The 23,806-nt window shown below is 34.0% G+C and overlaps 1 protein-coding gene across 1 annotated transcript in view; it reads left to right on the forward strand.

Annotated features, from left to right (window-relative positions):
* The window catches only part of HCN1 (hyperpolarization activated cyclic nucleotide gated potassium channel 1), a 624,487-nt gene that overhangs the window by 443,526 nt on the left and 157,155 nt on the right, over positions 1-23,806 (forward strand). Inside the window, exon 4 of the mRNA XM_072605676.1 lies at positions 833-1,051. Coding sequence (XP_072461777.1) covers positions 833-1,051 — 219 coding nt within the window. The remainder of the gene's footprint in view (positions 1-832; positions 1,052-23,806) is intronic.

A 23,806-nucleotide genomic window follows, 5' to 3' on the forward strand; every position in this document is an offset into this window, starting at 1 on the left:
TCTTTGCAACTTAAAGTCTTAGAGAATAAAAGTTATATGATTTGCCCAGGACTGCACATCTAATAAGTATTAGAAGCAGGAATTTAGCAAAGGTTAATATTGAACTTCAGATTCTCAGACAAGTCACTTAACCTTGTTTGTCACAGTTTCCTCATCTAGAAAATGAACTGGAGCAATGACAAATCACTTTGGTATCTTTGCCAAGACAACCCCCAAATGGGGTCACGAAGAGTCAGACACAACTGAAAAAAAACATCTCACCAGCAACAACACCACCGAACCAATTATTGTTTGCTATTCAGCCATTTTTCAGTCGTGTCTGACTCTCTGTGACCCCATTTGGGGTTTTCTTGGCAGAGATACTAGAGTGATAAGTCTCTGAGGCCAGATTTGAACTCAGGAAGATGGATTTTCCTGACTTTAGAACCAGCCCTCTATCCACTGTATTACCTAACTACCCCTGAACCAATTATTAATCATTGTTTAAAATTTCCTTGATATTATTTACACAAACAGTTTGCTTGATGATTCAAAGAAATGTCAATGATTTCATAAAACTAATCTTATTTTTCAGATTAGTTAGAAATAGCTGTAAGATGAATGTGAATTTTTCCTTCTTTCTGTGTTAAGCAAAACCTAATAAAGATGAGTAGCCATTTAGTGAAAAAGTGAATGCATGGTGTGCTATGTACCATTACAAGGATGTACCACAAACCAAGTTATTTAGAATGTTTTTATTTTGTGTATGATACATTTTCCTTCTTCTTTCCTGCTCTCTCAGCCATGTTTTCTCTTTCTCTCTCTCCCTCTTTCTTTTTTTTTTCCCTTACAGAATGACTCCTGGGGAAAGCAATACTCGTACGCACTCTTCAAAGCTATGAGTCACATGCTATGCATTGGTTATGGAGCCCAAGCTCCGGTCAGCATGTCAGATCTCTGGATCACCATGTTGAGTATGATTGTAGGGGCAACCTGTTATGCCATGTTTGTCGGCCATGCCACTGCATTAATACAATCTCTGGATTCCTCCCGGAGACAATATCAAGAGAAGGTAATTAGTTTTAGATGCTTTTTCCTCACTTAGCTAACTATCATTCTGTTATAAATCTTTACTGAATATGTATAGCTATCTTTACTATGATTCAGTGAGAACTATTGAATCTTTCTTTGACCCTGCCTTTGATGGAACAGTAGGGTGTCTATTGTTGGAAATGGGCATCATCAACTGTAGTATAGCATCATACACATTTAAGTATATCTTCATGTATTGATATGAAGGATATTGTTAATTCTTTCTGGATACTAAGTAAAGGCAAGAATTTTCACATTGGTTTAATGTCTTAGATGTATTTTTTTTTGTAGATTATTCAGTCACTACTTACTTAGCACACATTTGGCAACATGTTGCATGCAATAGCTCGTATTCAAATTTTAGCAATATTTGACCAGATAAGAGTATGTCCTATTCGTCTCAGGAGACCTTCTAACTCTGTAAAACATTTCACTGTTGGGAATTATTCATGAGAAAAGACCACAAAATCAGAAATAGTTTTAGAAAGAAATTTGTTAGATCATTTAGTAGAATAGAATGAGCAGGAGCGGGGGTGTACTCCCTCTCTTACAGGTGCTGGAAGGTTTGCATTTTATATGATTTAGACACACAGGAACCACCATAGTAAACCAAAATATAAATTTGGCTTGACCCATAACAAGTCTTGGGTGTGGTTACACCAAACAAGGCTACTTTGGGCAGATCTAGGACCTATGGGAACCCAAAATTCCTTTTTGCCATCTTAAGCATTCTAGAGAGTTACTGGGGTTACATGATATTCTGGGTGTGGATAACTTTTAGTCACACAAAGTTGGAATTAAGCAGTATAATGCTTTTTTTTTTCTTGAACAATGTAATAAAATGTCCCTCCCCCCACCAGGAGATGATACCCAGTTGTGTTCCTTGGTTGAAAGTGGAAATCAGAATGGCACCTATAACTCCTCTGCTTTTGAACTTACAGCTAGTCTTATATATTTTGCTAAATATTTCTTGGAATTAAGTTTTAGCTTTCAATTAAGAAAAATTGATGAAAGATAAAAAACACAAAATGTTTTAATGCTCATAAGAAATAAACACACTATCCATCAAGTGATATTACTACAGTATCTTTTTATTATCAAAGTAATGAAAAAAGACTTTATCTTATTTTATAATAAAGTCTTTCATTCCTTAAGTGACTATGATAAGCAGGCTAAGACAGTTGACCAGAGTTTGCAGAATTTTAACTCAATTTTGATTCAAAATAAATCTAGTTAATTGCATTTTTAAATTCTTGTACAGAAGAAGAGAACCCAACATGGAATAGTATTTCCTTAATTTAATGAAGCATATTGCTTTTAAAAGATTAGTTGGTGCCAATCATTTTTTACAAAAATGGATCATGTTCTTACCTGTACTATTGTTATTTTTTATATTTTCTTAGTAATTCCCTGTTTGATCAATCATATTTTACTTTTTGAAAGTTTAAAAAGAAACAATGGAAATTTGTTTCATTTCCCCCTTTCTATTTCTGAGCAGTTGCTAAAATGTCAAATATTTAACTAAGAAGTTCTGGTAGTTTGATTATCTATGTACAGGTATGTGACATGATGCCAGGAAATTCTCAAATGGTTCTTCTTATGTCATAAGATATAATTTAACTTTTACCGATTTGATGCTTTTTAAAAACAGTATTTTCAACGTCTATAAAGCACAAATTATTAGCTTGAGCTTCATAATTGAATTTCAGTTCAGTTTAGAAAGCATTTATTAAGCATTTCTTATGTGTCCAACTCTTGTGTAAACTGTGGGGATACAAAAACAAAATTAAAACTATCCCTAACCTCATGAAACATGCCTTGTACTGAGAGGAAAATGACATACAAAAGATAAGAAAAGATAAAAAAAAATAAACAAAATACTTTTAGAAGACAGAGGAAGCTCTAAACTGTGATTCTACAAATTGATTTGTCCAGCGAACAGCAATGCCTTCCCCTCTATCCCTGTGGAATATGGAGAATTAGAAACAAGAATAAAAAACTTCCCAGTAGAGCAAAGAATACATTAATCATAGCTCATTTGTAAACAATATTTTCATATGCAAATAAGCAATTTTCATGTCAATGCAAACTTTGCATTGAAAGCAAATAAACTTTCTGATTTCATATTTATGTGCGTTCTATGATAGATCTTAGTGTATATGATAGTTAGAGATAAATTGTATTAACGGCCCAAAGTCATGAATGACAAGGATCTTTAAAATGACCATTACCCTTTAGAAACTTTGGATTATTTCTTTAAAAATTGCAGCTTATGAAGTAAGGTATTACTGTTTTTTTAAGTAAGATAAGTAGGTAAGGTAATATTCTATTATCTCCCTCCAAGTCCAACTTACAATTACAGACAGGTAAGGGTTCCGAGGCTGCAGACTCATTTTTTTTTTATCATATTCTGATTACAATCACAGGTTCACAATGCAACTTAGTATAGGATTGTGTCTTTTGGAATTTAGTTTTCATTGTAAAGACAATAAGATACTTTATATTTACTGGACTTGAAGTTTTGCAAAACATTTTATCTGTGTTATTTTATTTGGTTCTTATAATATAATAGCCCTTTGAGGTAGATTCTAGTATCGTCTCAGTTTTACAGATGAGGAAACTGAGACGCAAAGCAGCAACTTTCCCAAGGTCATATAGCTAATCAGTATGAAAGCTAGGATGCGAACCTGAGTCACTAAATCATGTTTATCCATATCTGTATATCTGTATACGTCTATAGCCTTATAGATATAGATAGGTATATGTATACGTATATGGTATGTGTATATATAGATATAGATAGGTATATGTATACGTATATGGTACGTGTATAGATAGATATAGATAGGTATATGTATACGTATATGGTATGTATATACATAGATATAGATAGGTATATGTATACGTATATGGTATGTATATACATAGATATAGATAGGTATATGTATACGTGTATGGTATGTGTATACATAGATATAGATAGGTATATGTATACGTGTATGGTATGTGTATACATAGATATAGATAGGTATATGTATACGTGTATGGTATGTGTATACATAGATATAGATAGGTATATGTATACGTATATGGTACGTATATAGATAGATATAGGTAGGTATATGTATACGTGTATGGTATGTGTATACATAGATATAGATAGGTATATGTATACGTGTATGGTATGTGTATACATAGATATAGATAGGTATATGTATACTATATGGTACGTATATAGATAGATATAGGTAGGTATATGTATACGTGTATGGTATGTGTATACATAGATATAGATAGGTATATGTATATGGTATGTATATAGATAGATATAGATAGGTATATGTATACGTATATGGTATGTGTATACATAGATATAGATAGGTATATGTATATGTATATGGTATGTATATAGATAGATATAGATAGGTATATGTATACGTATATGGTATGTGTATACATAGATATAGGTAGGTATATGTATACGTGTATGGTATGTGTATACATAGATATAGATAGGTATATGTATACGTATATGGTACGTATATAGATAGATATAGGTAGGTATATGTATACGTGTATGGTATGTGTATACATAGATATAGATAGGTATATGTATATGTATATGGTATGTATATAGATAGATATAGATAGGTATATGTATACGTATATGGTATGTGTATACATAGATATAGATAGGTATATGTATATGTATATGGTATGTATATAGATAGATATAGATAGGTATATGTATACGTATATGGTACGTATATAGATAGATATAGGTAGGTATATGTATACGTGTATGGTATGTGTATACATAGATATAGATAGGTATATGTATACGTATATGGTATGTGTATACATAGATATAGGTAGGTATATGTATACGTGTATGGTATGTATATACACATACTTGTTTAAGATAAGGAATAAGGAATCAAATGGAGGGAGGTCTGTTATTGTTAGCTGCTTCCTTTCTTTGTGCTGGTTTGGGATGTTGCTTTCTTTTACTTGAATTATACTTTTAGGTAACTTTTTTTTCCACATGTGTCTTGAGACCATCGGGCATAGACTTCTAAAAAAACCCTAAAATTGCAGTACTATTTAGTTGTCAGGGCCAGTATATCCGAAAGCAATTAAAAAAGGGATCATTTACTAAAATCTCATGTTGACAATGAAAGCAATTTCAAAATATCATTCCCCCCATATTTGTCCTAGAATCAGGGGGAAAGTAATTTGTTTCTAAGCACAAATACTAGTGGATTTAAAAAATATTGTCATGAAAACTATCTTTTTAATTTACTCAAATTAGGGCATTGCTTAAAATGAAATGTAAATTTATGAAAATATAGCTAATTTAAGTAAATTCTGCTAAGATGAGCCTTAGAAAGCATTGTTTGCAATTTGGGAGGTACGTTTTCATTAACACTGCATAGCACAATATTAGAATATAGGAAACTCAGTGTCCTCAAGTCCCCAGTGTCTAAAGAACTTTCTGGTAGCAAGTTGAGCGTATAGAGAAGTACATTAGCTCTTTCATTTTCTTGCAGCACTAATGCGGTAACAAGTACCCAAGAGGTTTGAAAAAAGTTAATGCACCTCCCTAAACAATTTGGGGCAATGGGAGAAACAAATCTGATATTATGTGATTTGTCACTGGTTCTGCTATAAATTCACACTTTCAGGCCGTTGGGTGCATCAGGTCCTTAACTTGCATCAACTCCTTCCAGTCACTTGAGCCTCATTTACAGAGTTAACTGCCCTAGTGACCTGAATGAGTCTATGGAGTAAGGAAAAATTCACTTAGTAACAAAGAGAAAGGAGACTATACTAGTTTTCTAAGCCCATCACCCTTTTAAGAAAGGATTTCCTGGAAGGCTAATTTGAATTCCCAATATTATTTATTTACCTATTTGAGTCAAATTGTCTCAGTATTTAAAATCAAATCTGTAGTTACATTAGACTTGTACGATAATAACTATAGATCTGCTAGACCAACCATTTCTAAGGGTGTGAAAGGTTTTCTTTTTCAATCACTAGTGCCACCAAAATGCCTCCCCCTTCCAATATTTCATCAAGGTTTACACTATGCATATGATTTTTAAAAAGCACTATTTTTCATCTGTATCTAACCTTTCATTTTGACTGCTCCTAAAATAATATTCAAGGAAGGTGTCACTTTATCATGTAAGAAGAGGAATAATTATGAAAATAGACTCCACTTGCATATTATTATCAGAGATACAGACAATGCAGAGAACATAAGTATATGAAGAGGCAAAGTGACCAAAAAAGAAAGAAAGATGAAAAAAGGAAAGAAAAAGAATGATACAAGGAACTGGAACAGTAATTAATCAACTATGACTCCATTTGAAAAATTGACCAGATCACCAAATGTTTAGAAAAGCTACTATGAAATGATTATAGATTATCTATGCCTGTGTTGAAATTTCTGAAGTTTTAATTTTTAATGAAAAGCATGTTCTTTCCATGGAATTTCATAGATTTCACCTTTGTATGAAATAGTAGTTCACATTTTAGGCATTCACTTTGGAATCTCAGAAATATTTATCAATTTAAAATTGCCTGAAAATCCTTTTAAAATTAATAAGCTATCAGTCCATTAATAATCATTTATTATGTAATTATTAAGCAGTTAATATATGACAGGCACTGTGCTAAGCCTTGGGGAAATGAAAAAAAGGCAAAACTAGTTCATGCCTTTAAGGAACCTGTATGATACAACATGTAAATAAATGGGTGCATACAAGATACATGCAGAGTATGTGGAAGGCAACCTGAGAGGATCCAGCATCCACGGGTCCTGGGAAAGAGGTTCCTTCTGCCAAAGATGACATTTGAACTGAGGCATGATGGTTGCTGGGGACTTTAAGAGGTGGAAATGAGTGGAGATAACTTCCTACACTTGGTGGACAAGCTGTACAAAGTCACAGGGATGAAAGATGGGCTTTGGTGTGTTTGTAAGGAAGAGCAAATTGATCAGTTTGGCTTGATGGCAGAGTGGAGAGCAGAAGGTACCACTGCAGTAACCTGCTGGTTGGTGTCCCTGCAACAAATCTCTTGGCACTGTAATCTATCCTTCATTCAGCTTTCAAACTGATCTCCCTAAAACACAGCATGACTATGTCATTCCCTCTACTAAATAAACTCTAGTGGTTCCCTGTGACTTCCATGATCACATAGTAAGCCTTCTATTTGGCATTTAAAGTCTCTTATAATCTGACTCCCCCTACCACACACACACAGACACAGACACACACACACACACATACTTGCCTACCTTTTTACATATTCCTTCCATGCCCCAACCTTCTTCAAATTCTAGCTAAAATCCACCTTCTAGAGGAAACCTTTCCTAATCCTGCCAATTTTGTTGCTTCTCCCTATTTATTATTTCCAAACTAGCCCACAAATGGCTTCTTTGTATATAGTCTGCATGTTGTTTCTCCCATTAGCTATGAGCTGCTTGTACCCAGGGAGTGTCATTTGCTCTGCTTTGCATCCCCAGCTCTTAGCACAGTGCCTAGCAAACAGTAGGCACTCAATAAATATTAATTGATTGTTTATTGCTTGCCTACCTGAGTAGATGGTAAGAATCCTGGAAAAACAGGAAGTGCTTCTATATTGAAGAGCTTAATGTGATAAACAACTGGGTTTAACTGAATATTCAGGTGATGGTCAGAACTATGCTTTTGGAAAATACCTTTGGCTGCTATGTGTGATGGATTACAGTGGTGAGGTAATAGAGGCAGGGAGAACAATTAAAAGGCTCCTATAATAGTCTAGGTGAGAGGTAGGGATGTCTATAAAAGACTAGTGACTGTGAGTAGATAAAAGGGGAATTGTGAGAGATGTGAAGGAAAAATGGCAAAAATTTGACACCTTGCCATTTTATTCTAATATCCTAAGAGATTGTGTGCCTCACTCTACAGTATCTGAAGATAACTAACAATCATTCAACTATTCTGAGCCTTTTTCATAATAAAAAGCACTTTGCTTAAGCATCATTGTTTTTGCTAGTTTTGATTCTAATTGTCTTAGGATGGAAGATAAAAATACAATCCATTGATAAAACCCTTCAAGAATAAAGAGTTAGCCACTTTTAATAGCACTGCTTTGATCAAATCTTCAGAGAATCTGTTTGTAATGAACAGCCATGGGTAGAATTACTCTTTGGGGTTACAGGTGCTTTTAGTAATGGAAAGCACCTCACTTGCATTCAGTAATATAAAAGAAAGACAAAGTAGGAGATTGACATCTCCTTAGTACAAAGAACTAGCAGCTTTTTCTACTATTTTCAGAAATTTAAGGTGTTACACTGACATTTATGTTCTAACCAAGATGAAGTCATGTGAGTGACTGAATTCATTCAGTATGGTCAAAGAGAAAAGCTTAGTGGTGACTCAGAGTAAAGCTTTGTGGTACCATGGTGTAGCAGAAATGTGTAATCTTAACCTGTTTGCTAACCTCAATGTATAGCTGTGAATGAATGAGTGAATAGAAGACATTTATTAAGTGTTTACTATGTGCCTGACATCACGTTAAGAATTTATCACACACACACACACACACACACACACACACACACGCAAACATAGCCCTCCCAAGACATCCCTTCCTATCTATTTTGTTTTCCCACCAATAGGTAAGCTTCTTTCACAGAAATAGGTGAATGGACAGAGATAGGTGAATGGACTAGTGAGAGTCATAGGCAATCAATTGCCATGTTTCCAGGAATTATAGTGTTAATTTACTGTTTCAGAATTAGAGACAAAAAGAATGGGGATAGAGAGAGAGTATAAGAGGGGACAGGAATGACATGAAGATGGTTTGGTAGCATCATGATGGGGCTGGGTTGTGCTAGATACAGAGACACATTGCCAATCAGAAGCCCAGGATTGGATAGGAACCCTAGACAGGAGGAGAAGTAGCCTTGGAATCTTGTCCTCTAAAGATAAAAGCTTTTGAGACTGGAATCGTTTTCTTTTATTTTTTTTCAAACTCTCTTAATTGAATTTGTTTTTTGTATAAGTTCATTCAGAAATTTAAAGTAAGCAAACTCATTTACTAGCATACGAACACATCTTGGGACCCTGATAACACAAAGGCAGAGAAGTTACAAGCGTACAGACTAGTTATTTAATACTGTAGACTCCACTAAACTCCCTTGACCAGACTCTTCTATAGTAGTACTGTGTGCTTCATTCAAAAGGTGAGTGGCTTAATCTTTTCTCACCGATCATTATTATTAAATTTTAATCCTTCTACATTGTTATTATATTATTAATATAATATAATAATATAGTATATAAATATATGTTAATATAATATCATTAATATATTAATAATTATAATATAATTATATTATCAATATAATTAATATTATATAAATAATAATATAATATAATTAGTATTATATTATTAATATGGAATAATGATGAAAAGTGGCTAACACTTAAAATTTACTACTTATAATAATAACACATTTATATAGCATTTAAAGATTAATAAAGCACTTTTTTTAGCCACCCTGTGTAAAATGTAGCAGAAACTTTACTGTTCTCTATTTTATAGAAGAAAAAATTAAGACTGTAAAGGTTAATGGACTTGCCCATAATCAGGCAGGTAGTTAGTGCCCACTGAGCCTGAGTCTCCTGATTTTATTTATTTTCTTTTTGAAAAATTTATTTGGTATTTTATTTTCCCCCAGTTACATGTAAAAACAATTCGTAACATTCAATTTTTTAAAACTTTGAGTTCCAAATTCTCTTCCTTCATCCCTCCCTAAGCTACCCCTAAAGAGTCCCGTGATTGTAGATACCCTGGAATATGTTGCCTATAATGGGATTATTCACTCTGTCCTTTTTTGGTCCCAAACATATCTAGTACAAATTGGTCTCTCTGAAGCCACTTGGAATTTCCCACCCCTCACAGGTTGTTTCATATGCTGGAAGCTACCCAGAATTCCCTTTTCACATTTCTCTTCTCCAGACCTTTTATGACTGCCTGGACAAACTCCTCCAATGCCTGTTATAGCACAAGGGAGCTTTTCAAATCTTTTGCCCTTAACCTTACTTCTGATCAGTTGAGAGACTTCCTTCAGTATCTCTAACTCTATTCAAATCATGAATTTTTTTCTCATTCTTAGTTTCTCAAAACTGGATCTTTTTTAACTGCCCACCATCTTGGTAGCACATTCATAGTCAGACTTCTCCTGATATGTATATCATTTAGCCCTGCCAAAACTCCCTATCTTCCTTCCTCCTAAATATCACTTTTTGGAAGATCTAAAGCTCATTTTTATGTTGAGTAACTTATTTTAATACCTTCTTATAGAGCCACAGGGCATCTAGGTGATGCATTAGATAGAGTTCCAGGTCTGAAGTCAGGAAAACTCACCTTCATGGGTTCAAATATGGCCTCAGACACTTACTAGTTGTGTGACCCTGGACAAGTCACTTAAACCCTATTCGCCTCAGTTTCCTCATCTCTAAAATGAGCTGGAGAAGGAAATGGCAAACTATTCCATTATCTTTGCAAGATAAGTAAGGTCATGAAGTCAGGCATCACTTAAAAAACTGAAAAAGAACAACAAAAATTGAATAATGAGGCTAGAATAAAATTAACTTACAATATAAGTTTGAGGAAGGAGAAGTTTGCCAGTGGGCAAAAAGATTTTTGATCCCACATTAATTTTAAATAATAGCAAAATCATATTTCAATCTTATTAACAAATGATATCCCTTTATACACTTCACATGCTGGTTAACCTAGCCTTGTTTCTCTTCCAGACACTTGACACTCTATGTCCTCTTTCAATGCCTTTGTCCCCCATATCTGGCTCCTCACCATTATCTCATAGAATTTTTACCATTTTTAAAAAATATTATGAATTTCTCCACATATACATTTTGCATATATTCGGTATCTACTTATATGTATACAAGTTGTTTTCCTAGATGAAATTTAAGTTCCTGAAGACAGAGACTTTTCATTTTTGTTGCCTCGCATAGTATGTTTCTGATTTTAGGTGTTTAGTGATTAGCTGAAATTATGAAAATTATATCCCTTCTATACATACATTTGAAGATAATTTCTTTTAAAAAAGGTGAAAATAGCAGGTGAAGAAATAGGTTGTTTTTGAATGTTAGAAAGTGGGATGGCAAGTCATTACTATTTTTAAACATATATTAATTATATTCTCAATTATATCAATCCAAACTCTGGTGTTTTGGATTCCTTTTATATCTTGTTTGCTAAGTAGTAGTAAATGCTATAACCTCACCTTGCTTTTGCTCTCTTACGCTTGAGTCTGATGAGTTATTTCCTTATTGATTATTTTCTGATTACTCTATTGATTTTTAAATGATTTATTAAAAGAAAAACATTGAGCTTCAGTACAACCAATTAAACTTGTCATAGTAACTACTGATATTTAAATAATTAATTTTGATGCATAAAAATCAAGTTTTGTCAATCACTTCCTCTAAGTCCTCAATGAGATGCATCATCTTTTGTCAGAAGTTTATGTGCACTATATTCTTCTGGTTCTTAGCAGAGATCCAGGTGCATAGTAGGTGATAAGAAATATGTATTGGCTAGACCAGCTTTTGGTGCTTTGTATTATTTTACATAGACCTCTCATTTTTTTCTCTATTCCTCAAACTCTTAGTTATAATTGCATTGTAATTTTCTTGCACATTAATATATTATAATTTATTTAGCCATTTCCTTATGGTTGAACATTTCAGTTGGCTCCATTTTTTCTTTCAAAAAAATATATATATATACACACACACACACACACATATATATATACATATATGTGTATATATATATATATATATATATATATATATATATATATGTATATATATATATATATATATATAATGGTCCCATGAAGATCTTTGCACACAAAACTTTAAATTGGGGGCTTTTGATAATAGTTTCAGAACACATTGTCAAAAGTGGAATTAACTGGTCAAAAGGTAGAATATTTTTTATAATTTGTACAAGTCATTATTATTTTGTCCTGTCATTCTAAATAAATTTTAGAACATTATAGAGCCCCAGTTTACCATTTTTGAAAATACTATCACACTCCTATTTGCCAGAAGGGTGAAAAGGACAAAAAAGCATATTCAAATACATTTGTTCCTTGTATCCTAAATATTTTACATCAGAGAATCATTTTATCTGTATCTTTTATAAATCTAATTATTCCCAGAAAAATCCATGGATACTGTAGTCATATTGGAGAGATGAATGATAAGTCAAAGAAATAATTAAATTAACCTGTTTCTACTTAAAAAAACAGAATTTTCAATCTCTTAACAAAGTAAAGAAACCCTTGGGGGAAAAGAGGAAATGTCATGATTAAGTACTAGACACTGTGCTATGTTTTATAAATATTACAAATATAATTTGATGCTCACAGCCACTTTGAAAATTAGGTGCTAGTATTATCCTCATTTTACATTTGAGGAAACTGAAGCAGACAGAGGTTAAGTAAGTTATCCAGCACATTAGGTTGCAGTTATGGGTTAGTCAAAAGAGCTAAGAAGAAGAAAAATAGGATTTCCATTGCAGCAAGTATGGGAGAAAATAAGAATTTGACATCAATTTACTTAGTGTACTGATATGCTTGTATTTCTATTATGGTCAAGCAGGAACTAGATAAGACAGTTCAGTTCAGTTCAGGTCAAACATTCACTCTTTGCTCAACGCCAGACCAGAACCAGATGCCAAATGTGCAAGGTCTAGAGAAGGAGATTTTGCCTGATGTACAGAAGTACTGACAATTATAGTTATCCAGGAAAGGAATGTTTATATTAGTTGAGTTAGTGGGTCTCATTAAAGCTAAGAAAGACTAGATGATCATAAATCATGTGATATATGCTGTAGCATGGACAATTATTCAGATATGGCATAAGCTAAAGCCCTGCCCAGCTATGTGACATAGGATTAATAAACAAAATTACAATACTTGCTTTTACAAGGGAAGGAAGTAAATAAGGAAGGAAGGAAGGAAGAAGGAAAGAAGGATGGAAAGAAGGAAAGAACAAAGGAAGGAACTGAAGGAAGAGAGGAAGAAAGGGAGGTAGAAAGGAAGAGAGAAAGGAAGGGAGAGAGGAAGGAAGAAAAAGAGGGAGAAAGAGGTGTAAAGGAAGGAATGAAATCAAGGAAAGACGGGAGGGAAGAAAGGAAGGGTGAAAGGTGAAGGAAAAAAGAGATAAAGGAAGGAAAGGAGGAAAGAAACATTTAAGTACCATGTGTCAGATACAAGAATGACATGACTTATGAAGTTTAATAATTATATATGTCTCATTAAATAGAAAAAAGAAATCTTACACTTTCCATTATAAAAGGTTCATCTAAACATCCTCTACATTTCTCAAAACTTTCTTTTCCATTACCAAATGATTAATTCATGCTGCTTTCAATCTGAAAGCTACAATATGTGTGATTACCTATTCACTACTGAATATATCAATTGAGTTAAATACTTCCTAATTTCTTAGTTTACCTTTAAAATCATAGAACTTTCTGCATATGACTTCTGACGAGATGATTGTGGCCAAAGCAAAACATATACCAGCTTGTCTGCTATACACTTGTAAGTATATTGTCAAATATAGGTTTATATAAAACACTCAGATACATTTTTCTTTTATTTTCCCCTTTTCATCAAAATGTTTATGTTTATGAAGATACAATCTTAGTCAATATTTTTTCTTCTCCATTTTTTAACCTGTTCTTGCTAACCATTAATACTGATGATTCCCCAAACCTGACTCAAACTCACAAGACATTTTGATGTCCTATACTGTGACTTTTCTTCTCACACCACATGGTACTTTATTAGCTTTGGATGAAATGTTAGGAATTATTTAAAACAATTCCCTTATTTTAGAGGCAATGAAACTGGCAACCAATGTAATGAAGTGATTGGTCCAAGATTACAAATCAAGCTAGTGACAGAGATGAAAAGAATCACATATCCTACTTCTTAACCTCAGTTACAGCTAGCACTCTTTAACTTCATTGATATAATATGTCTAAAATAGCTCTAAATATTGAAAAACAAGATTCATCTTTAAATATTTTAGAAATCATTTTTTACCCTTTGTCATCAGCAAAAAGCAATACACCTGCTCAGTCAATCCAATATAATCCAGAATGCATTTTCTAAGTACATGCACATGTGCTAGGCTTTGGACTTACCAAGACAAAAGTAAAACACAATTCCTGTCCTCCAGGAACCACTGGAGACAGGAATGACAGACTGTGAACAATTTGAAACATCAAGAAAATGGTTCCTGTAGGAAGAGACATTTAAACTAAACTTTAAAGGAAGGCAGGAATTGAAATATTTCAGGTATGGAAGATGCCTTGTGGAAATATATGAACCTGGATGTTGGAATTCTGTGTGTGTTCATCCTTTGTTGCCAAAGAAGACCATGCCATCAGAGAAATGATGACGTGACTTGCACTTGACTTTGTTTTAAGTGAGGGAAGGCTGCGCAAGTCACTAGCCTCACTTTTCCCCCAGAGCCATCTGAATCCAGTGACCAGATATTCATCAAGATGACTGGAGATGACCCAGGATGAGGCAAATGGGGGTTAAGTGACTTGCCCAAGGTCACACAGCTAGTGAGTGTTAAATGTCTGAGGTGAGATTTGAACTCAGGTCCTCCTGACTCTTGCACTGGTGCTCTATCCACTGCACCACCTAGCTGGTGGAATTCTAGAGTTGAGGGAATAGCTAATAGTTTGGTTAGAATGTAGAATGCATAGAGCAGGCCAATCTTCAATAATCCAGAAAAGCATTATGGAGTTACAATGTGAAGAACTTTAAATGTCTCAGCTAATATTCTTTTTCAAGCCTTTGGTTTGATTTTTAAATTCACTAAATCCAGCAAACATTTATTAAGTTATTATGGTGCACAAAAGGGTGAGACATGGTGATCAGAACTAAAAACAATAAAATAAAAAAAAGCCAAGATCTTCCTCTAAAAATTTACTTAGTGGGCTGCTGACATAGCATGAACACATGTAAGTAGTACATTTCTGGAAGATGTTAAAAGAGAAAAAATCTCTTTCAATTGGGAATCAGGAAAGCCTTCATGCAGGACATGAGACCTAAGCTGAGTCTTCAAAGATGAGTGTGAAATTCAGAGATGAGAGTTCAGTGAGTTCTGAACATGAGATATTGCCTGGCCAACTACTAAGGAACAGAAAATTGGATGTCAAGTTAATGAATAACAACTAGTCTGATTTGTATGAATTCAATGAAAGGAATTAAGATCAGACTAGACAGGCAGATTATAGTGAAATTGTAAAAGACTTTAAATACCAGGCTAAGGATTCTGTATTTATGCTAAAGGAAAAAATGAACCTTTGTCTGATAATAGAAAGTGACACGATTGAAGTTGTATAATAATAAAAAATATTTTGGCAGATATAAGAAGCATGAATTGGAGAAGGGGGAAACCAATGTCAAGAAGACCAATCAATTATAAGAAGTAATGAGGGATTGAATTGAATATAGTGTGTCAGACAGGATAGAAGAGACATAGACTATGAAGATAGAACTGACAAGATTTAGGAATTGATTGAACAAAGGAAGAAGGAAAGGGGAGAGTTAAAAATTATTGGGGTGACTGGACAGAGGATGGAAATAGGAGCAGACTTATATGGGAAGATCATAAGTTCTACCTGGAATAGTCTAGGTTTAAGAAAAGAAAAAAAAGGAGGAAAAGAGAATAGAGAGCAGGGGAAATTGACCCTGGATAGAATCTTGTTAAAAAAGCATATATATATATATGTATATATGTATATTTATACATATATGTATGTATACTTATACACGCACATATATAAATATCATTTAAAGAAAACTATATTAGTATATTTAGTTTTTATATCACCTACATTTCCCAATGTGTGCATGTCCCTTTCCTTGCCCAAAGAGCCATCCATTTTAAGAAAGAGAAAAAAAGAATGAAATATACTTTTACAAAACTTGCCATCACATTAAAAAAGTAGCATTTTTGTAGTATTCCTCACTTATAGTTCCCTACTTCTCTGAAAAAAGAAGAAAGGTACCTTCTCATATCTCCTCTTTAGGATGAATTTTGTTGATTATAATGTTGTAGTATTTAGTTTCATTTTTTCTGTTGTTCTTTTTCTTTATATTATTATAGATATTTATTTGTGTTTGTACATTTCTGCTTCCTTCACTGTGAATCAGTTTCTATGCTTCTCCCTGTTTCTCTGTATAAATGATACTATGTTCTATCTCAATCAAGCAGCACATGTTTATTAGCATCTACTATATGCCAGGCACTGTGCCAAACACAAACGCAAAGGATACAACTATGAAAAAAAAAAGAATGTCATTGTCTTCACTCAAGGAGCTTAACAACCTAATAAGAAAGGATAACTCAGAAAAGGAAGCTAAAAAGTGGGGGAGGAGGTTAGGAGGGAGAGGGACAAGTTCCAAGGTAGTGCAGCCAGGTGAGAAATGAGATGTCAGAGCTGAGATCTTTTCTTTAATAGAGATTTGGAGTTCATTACCCATTCCCACTCTATCAGAGAGGTAGGGGGTAGTGATGAGGTAAAATATCATGGCTGATGAGATCTTACAGGATGATGAGGCTAGCACAGTAATGAGCTTCCTGGAGCAGGGGAGAGGATAGTACAGCCAGGGAAGAAATGAATAATATCACATTATATTCATGTGCCTCACTGTATTTAGCTGTTCTCAAATCTATGGACATATACTTTGTTTCCAACTTTGAGCTACTCTAAAAAATCTCCCTATAAATATGTTCCTGGATTTGTGACATTTCTTTTTATCACTGACTCATGGAGGACATATGCCTAGTAGTGGAATCTCTGGGTCAAAGGGGACAGACAATTTTAATCAATTTCTTTGGAGAGCTCCAAATCTCTTTCCAGAGTGGTTGGACCAATTAGCAACTCCTCCCCCAGCACATAAATTTGCACCTCTTTCCACAACCCCTCCAGCATTGAATATTGCTATCTCTGGTTATCTTTACCAATCTTGTCAATTGTTAGATTTGGGGCAAAATCTGTGGTTTTTTAATTCACATTTTTATTACTGATGAGATTAAACAATCTTTCTTAAAGTCATTAATAATTTGAAATTCTTTTGAAAACTTTTGTTCATATTCTTTAATTACTTATCTATTGAGCACTGGCTTTTGGTCGTATATATTTCTGACAGTTGTCCATATATCTTGGATACCAAACTCCTTTGAGAGGTAAGACATAAACATTTTTCCCCATAACTACATCATTTCGCACTGTCGTTGTGAAAAAAAAAATAATGCCATCAAAATGAACTCTTGTGATTGCCTATATTAATTGTCAGTTTAAAAATTTACCTCCTGCTTCATTCTTAAACAGATTTTTATGGACTTTTTTCAGAATTTAGAAAAATCTAACCTTGCAATTGTAAAAATTTGAAATGATTTAATCAATTCATTCAAGTTCATATTATTCCAGGTTATAAAACTTCCAGTCTTCAGTTGCATTTCTTCATGTCAAGTTGAGTATTTTCACAAATGATCTCAGATCTTAAAATGTTTTACTTACAGCAGCAAGACCCTAGTGATGTCTTTTCTGTGTTTCAATTCCATTAACTACAACATGGTAAGATATAGTCTATCTTTCGTGTATTCAAAAGTGCCTTCAAGTTTTAAATCTAAGGTGATCCTATCACAGGAGTTCCCTTTGTAATAGGTTTGGAGAATTACTCTAAAAAATGTTGACTTTATAATGCCAATAGCTGAAATTTCTACAGTGCTTTAAGGTTTTCAGTGGTCTTTACATATTTTATTATTTAAATTTTACAACGAAAAAAGGAAGATCTTTACGTAATATCAGTATTGTACAGCTTAAAGAATAAACAAAGTTCAATATGATTAAGTCACTTGTTAATCATCATATTGTTAGTGTAAGAGGCGTGATTTGAGCCTAGTTTTCTTTTAACTTTATGCAATGAACAACAAGTTAGGGAGATGACTAGTTCCTTTTATCTTTGCCATTGGAATCCTTACCCAGTGGAACCAAATTAATAAACCTATGTCAGGTACTCATTGACAAGGATCTATGAGTAAAATGAGATCTTTTAAATTGAATTCATATCAACAAACATTTAAGTGCTTCAAGGCACTGTTTTACGTACAGAGTAAATAAAGACAAAATGAAAAGCATTTATTAATGTGCTAAAGACTAGAAATACAAAATTAGGAGAGAAAAGGATAGTCCCTGCCCACAAGGGGGCTTACATTCCAATAGGAGAAGACAATAAATAAAAGAGAGTTGAACAGGGGGACACAAAGTATCCTCTTGGGAACATGTAGGAGAAGTCCTGAGAGTTCTCATCAATGACTGGAAAAAAATGAAAGAGTGAGCATGAGGCTGGTGTGGGCACTCCCTCAAAATTTAGCTTAAGGGAGGAACTCACCAATCAAAGGAGTGGATTTCAGGGATACAGGGACCTTCCAGGATAAGAAGACTCTTGGGCCTGGAGAAGTCTGGAGATGCAGAAGCAGAGCCAGTAGAGTGGTGAGGGAGGGAGCATAGAGCTGACCTGAACACTTCCTCAAGATACAGTCAGGAATGTTAGGAACTTCCAATCTAGTAAGGAAAATAAGCTAATGAAACAATTATAATATGAGGACAGAGATGATTGTTTTCAAATGTGCCTCATGAATATTTAGTCCACATGATGTATCTCATAGATTTGATAAGCATTTGATCTTATTTGTTATTAAAAATGAATGTAACTTCATGCACATTTGAAATGAAAAATAATCAATAGACACTCATCACCAAAGGATGTAGTATAAAATGGTATGTTTCCATTTCCACAATATCCATTGTTATTATGTTATTAATGCACATAAGTCATGCGCATTTTCTTATTATGTAAATATTACATTTGGGAAATTATCATTAACATAGTCCTACTTTAATAAAGAATAATTTTGACATAGAAGTTGTCATTAAATATCTGGTGTAAAATTTGAAAAATCCATTGCTCTCCGTGTTCTGGAGGGAAGATGATGAAAGTTGGTAGAATGATGGCCTTCATCTTCATTTGTCATGTCAATGTGGTAACAAATGAATAGTTTTGTTTTTTTATTGCCAAGTGCACAGTCTCTATGTCCAAGGAAAGTCTTATCACCAGGCAACAGACAATATGATTCGGGCAAGAGAGAGGTGACACTGGACAATTTATTTACTTGTTTCCTTGTTTCTGATGCTCCATTTCAATGCTTTCAGGGAACTTTCCTTTTAAGCCTGTCTTCAGCCTTTTGAAAACAGAATCTTTGTCCACAGATAAAACATTTACTGTAGGCAAGTGCTTGCTATCTGTTGTTGTGCTACATATATTGGGCCCAGGCCAAGCTTTAATTGCTACTGCTTCCTCCGTGACAGATTGGATGTCCTCAGTCCATGACTTGGCACTGGAATTTACCTATAAATGTTCCCCAGGCTTGTATTATGGATTAGGTTTCTGCCACTTTGAGGAAATTAGAATATAGAGAAAGTTTAGGTTTAATGGAAGCGTTATCCACACCACGCTGTGGCCCCTCTAACCTCTGACAATATTAAATCACTAGTAAAGGAATCAAGTTATCCAAGGAACATACTGAAATAACAACTACACTCTATAGTATTTGTATAAATCCTATAATTATTATAGTTACTGATAAAGAAATTAATTTTAAGAAACTCTACAAAGAAGACACCTCCCTGATCCCCTAAAAGTACTGTGAACTTTCCTAACAATTTACCTTCCACAAAATGGGGTGTGTGGTGTGTTTTACTATGGCTGAAGAAAGCTTCTGGTAATTAGCATCCTACTTTCTAGTTCCACATTAATCTTATGTCAATTTCCTTGTAAAAAAAGAAAATGGCATTCAATAAATTTTTCTGATTTTGTAGGAAGATATCAGCAATTGCCTTCACTTTGAAGATACAAGGGACTACCTTAGTCTCCTGACTCAAGGAAGTTTCCTAGGTTTTCATTAATTAGAGGCCCACTATATGCACTTGAAGCTACAATCATCTTCTCAGTAGGAACAAGGAATGCAGCTCTGAAAAGAGTACAGAAGGTACATGTGAATAATAGGGTTTTTTTTTTACCAGGTTTCAGAGTCACTGATCTTCATGTTACTTTTGTTTACTGCTTTTGAGCTTCTCTTTAGTATCTTTTGTGTAACTCTAGACATAATACAGATATTAAAGAAAAATGAAATAAATAGTTAAGACAAATTAACTTTAAAGCTAGTCTTACAGTAGTGGAGGGAGGTTGGTGTGTGTGTGTGTGTGTGTGTGTGTGTGTGTGTATGTGTTCATCCTTCCTTGCTGAAGAAGACCATGCCATCAGAGAAATAATGACATGACTTGCACTTGACTTTGTTTTGAGTGAGGGAGGGCTGTGCAGGTCACCAGCCTCACTTCTCCTCCAGAGCCATCTGAATCCAGTGACCAGATATTCATCAGGATGACTGGAGATGACCCAGGATGAGGCAAACTGGGGTTAAGTGACTTGCCCAAGGTCACACAGCTAGGGGGTGTCAAGTTTCTGAGGTGAGATTTGAACTCAGGTCCTCCTGACTCCTGCACTAGTGCTCAGTCCATTGCACCACCTAGCTACCCCAAAGCAGATTGGTAGGTACAAAATGAAAGGTAGGGCCTCATGAGCTTTCTGTGTGTGTGTGTGTGTGTGTGTGTGTGTGTGTGTGTGTGTATGTTCATAAGCATGCTTGGATAAGCCCCTTCAACTCCTCTCAGTCTGTTTCTTTCTTGTAGTTTGTGATTTTTTTTCTTTTTAGAATAATTTGTACATTGCCAACATTTTATCATGCCTTTCCAAGACATTACACTTGTGTGTGTGTGTGTGTGTGTGTGTGTGTGTGTGTGTGTGTATGTATGATGTGCAATGTGGATTCATGGAATGACCTTGTTTTTCTCTATGTGTTTCTCCACCAAAAGATCTTAAAATATATGTTAATTTGATAGAAATTTAATGAGCATTTCTCTGTAACTTTATTTCAAAAATCAAACCATAAAGCTATTTTTTGTTACAATGTAACCATCTTTTCCTGAAAATAAAACTGTATTCTCAGAAAGTAAATGTACTTTCAAGTACTCAGGTACTTCATTTAGCCCCAATGGGCTAAAGGAAATCCACATGCTATCTTTAAGTTTTGGTTTTGTCAGTTTTTTGAACCAATTTGTAACTTCCTTTTTAATTTTAAGCACAAAATTCATTTTTACTTTCAACAGACATCGCCTATAATGTACAAGGCTCTTTTTGAGTAAATGTTTAAAAACAAGATTGCACAAACATTTCTGAAATATTAATTTGTTTAGTTTCTGAGTTTCCCATACATGCTACCATGTATTGGTGTCACAAAATCACAGAAGACTGGAATTGCATGGGACCTCTGTGACCATCTAGTCTAACCTATAATGAGAAGAATCTTAACTTCAACATACATGGCAAATTGTCATCCAGCTCCTGTTTGAGGACCTATGAAATGGGGAAACACCATCTCTTGAGGGAACCCATTTCATTTCTGAACAGCTTCAACTTTTAGGAAGGTTTTTATTAGTTAGGTTTTTTTTCCACCTTATGTCAAATCTTAATTTACCACATTGAAATTCTACCCATTACTTCTCTCGCCAGTATAATCTGTCATCCGTAAGATAGGATACATTTCAAATGAATGAAGATGATTATCATGTGCTCATTGAATTCCTATTTTTCAGACTAAACATTCCTAGTTCTTTCTACTGATCGTCATATGACTGATACTAAAGACCATTTACCAAAAGTTCTGGGGTTTTGGTGGCTTAGGGCGAATCGAGAGTTTGCCAGCTTAAAAAGTTTGCCAGCCTTTTAGCTACATTAATAGAGACATAGCTTCTATGAATAAGAATGTCAAAATTCTGTTGTACCTAGCCCTAGTCAGTAGTAAAATCATGTGAGTTAAATCTACACAAAGCAAGAATAATAAGTTTGCATTTTAATTATTTACGGCAATTTAGTTAAATTGGCTTTATTACTTAAATGACTTTAAAAATAATTTTATTTGGACTGTAGATAAATATCATACATAATATTCCATAATGTTATGGCATAATGTTGTTGCTAATTCAATTTTATTTTGCTTCTGAATGCCCTGACTCAATGCTTTTTTGGTTCCATTTTAACTGAAATTAAAATACAAGACTCCTAGAACATTAGCAATAGAAGGGACATTTAAGGACATCTGCTAGAAATCCTTGATTTTTCAATGAGGAAATTACTCACCAGAAAAAAAAAAAAAGGTGGGCTGGACAGCACCTAGCATAGGATTGCACTGATGCTCTCCTTCCACCAAAGGTAGGGCTGTGCCTCACCTGTATCTCTTCATTGATGAACAGTGTTACTCATTAAAAAAAACAGCTACATAGTTCTTTCAGTCTTCTCTCATATCCTATAATTTGTATTTGTTATATTTGAATCTAAATTCAAATATTGAGAACAGAACAGAAAATTAATTGTTGAATCAAATAATGAAAAATGATTTTTTTAAATATAGGATGGGGAAAAGGATCATACACTCATTTCCATGATGGAATTTTAGGATTCTTTGATACTTTTTTATTTTATTTTATGCTTCAGGGAGTTGGCAGAATAAAACAGAAAGGGAGAATAAAGTAATGGGGAGGAAAGATGGAGAAAAAGGAGGAGACACAAACACTGAGACAAGAAGACAGACCCAACATCAGAGATTATGACCATACCAACTACACTTGTAGCATATCACCACTTAGTATAACCAGTTTTCATGTTTAATGCTGTGATTATAATAACTGAGTATTGCTTAACATCCCAGTGTAGACAGTGTGTGCATTTGTGCTGTACACAGATCTTAGCACAGCTTTGTGCATATTATATTCTATTTTAAGCTATTTTTTGTCATTACTGCACAAATACTCCTAAGCCTTATATGCTTGGGTATATTTTTTCATTCACCTAAAAGATCTTTAAAGAGTCACTATATCTTGATAGGTAATGAATGGATTGTAAGGCCAGATAAACTTTTGGGTTTGGAGTCAGGCAGACGTGTGTTCAAATACTGATTTTGGCCATATAACCCTGTGCCTCAGACAACTCTCTAGTGCTGCTGTTCAATTATTTCAGTCCTGTCTGACTCTTTGACCCTATATGGGGGTTTCTTCACAAAGACACTAGAGTGAATTTCCATTTCTTCCTCCAGGTTCGTTTTACAAATGAGGAAACTGAAGTAAAAAGTATTAAGAGACTTGTCCAAGATTATATAGCTAGTAAAGGTCTGAGGTCAGACTTAAATTCAGGAAGACAAATCTTCCTAACTCCAGGACCAACACTCTAACCACTGACATCTAATTTCCAAGTAATAATCTTTACTAAATCATAAGAAATGACCATAGTTCCCCAACTAGAATATACTACATGGAATCTGCCATGTAAACGAGTAAATGAAAGAATCATTGAATTGTCCCCAAACCATTTCTATCTATGTCCAGGAAACATCAGTGATAACATGCTAGCATTCAAATCTTTTGTTTTCCTTTTTTATTATTTTTAAATTATGGACTTGAAAATCATCAGCAAACAAAAATTCCCACATACACA

This window comes from Notamacropus eugenii, chromosome 4, assembly GCF_028372415.1.
Source record: "Notamacropus eugenii isolate mMacEug1 chromosome 4, mMacEug1.pri_v2, whole genome shotgun sequence".
Classification (NCBI taxonomy): Eukaryota; Metazoa; Chordata; class Mammalia; order Diprotodontia; family Macropodidae; genus Notamacropus; species Notamacropus eugenii.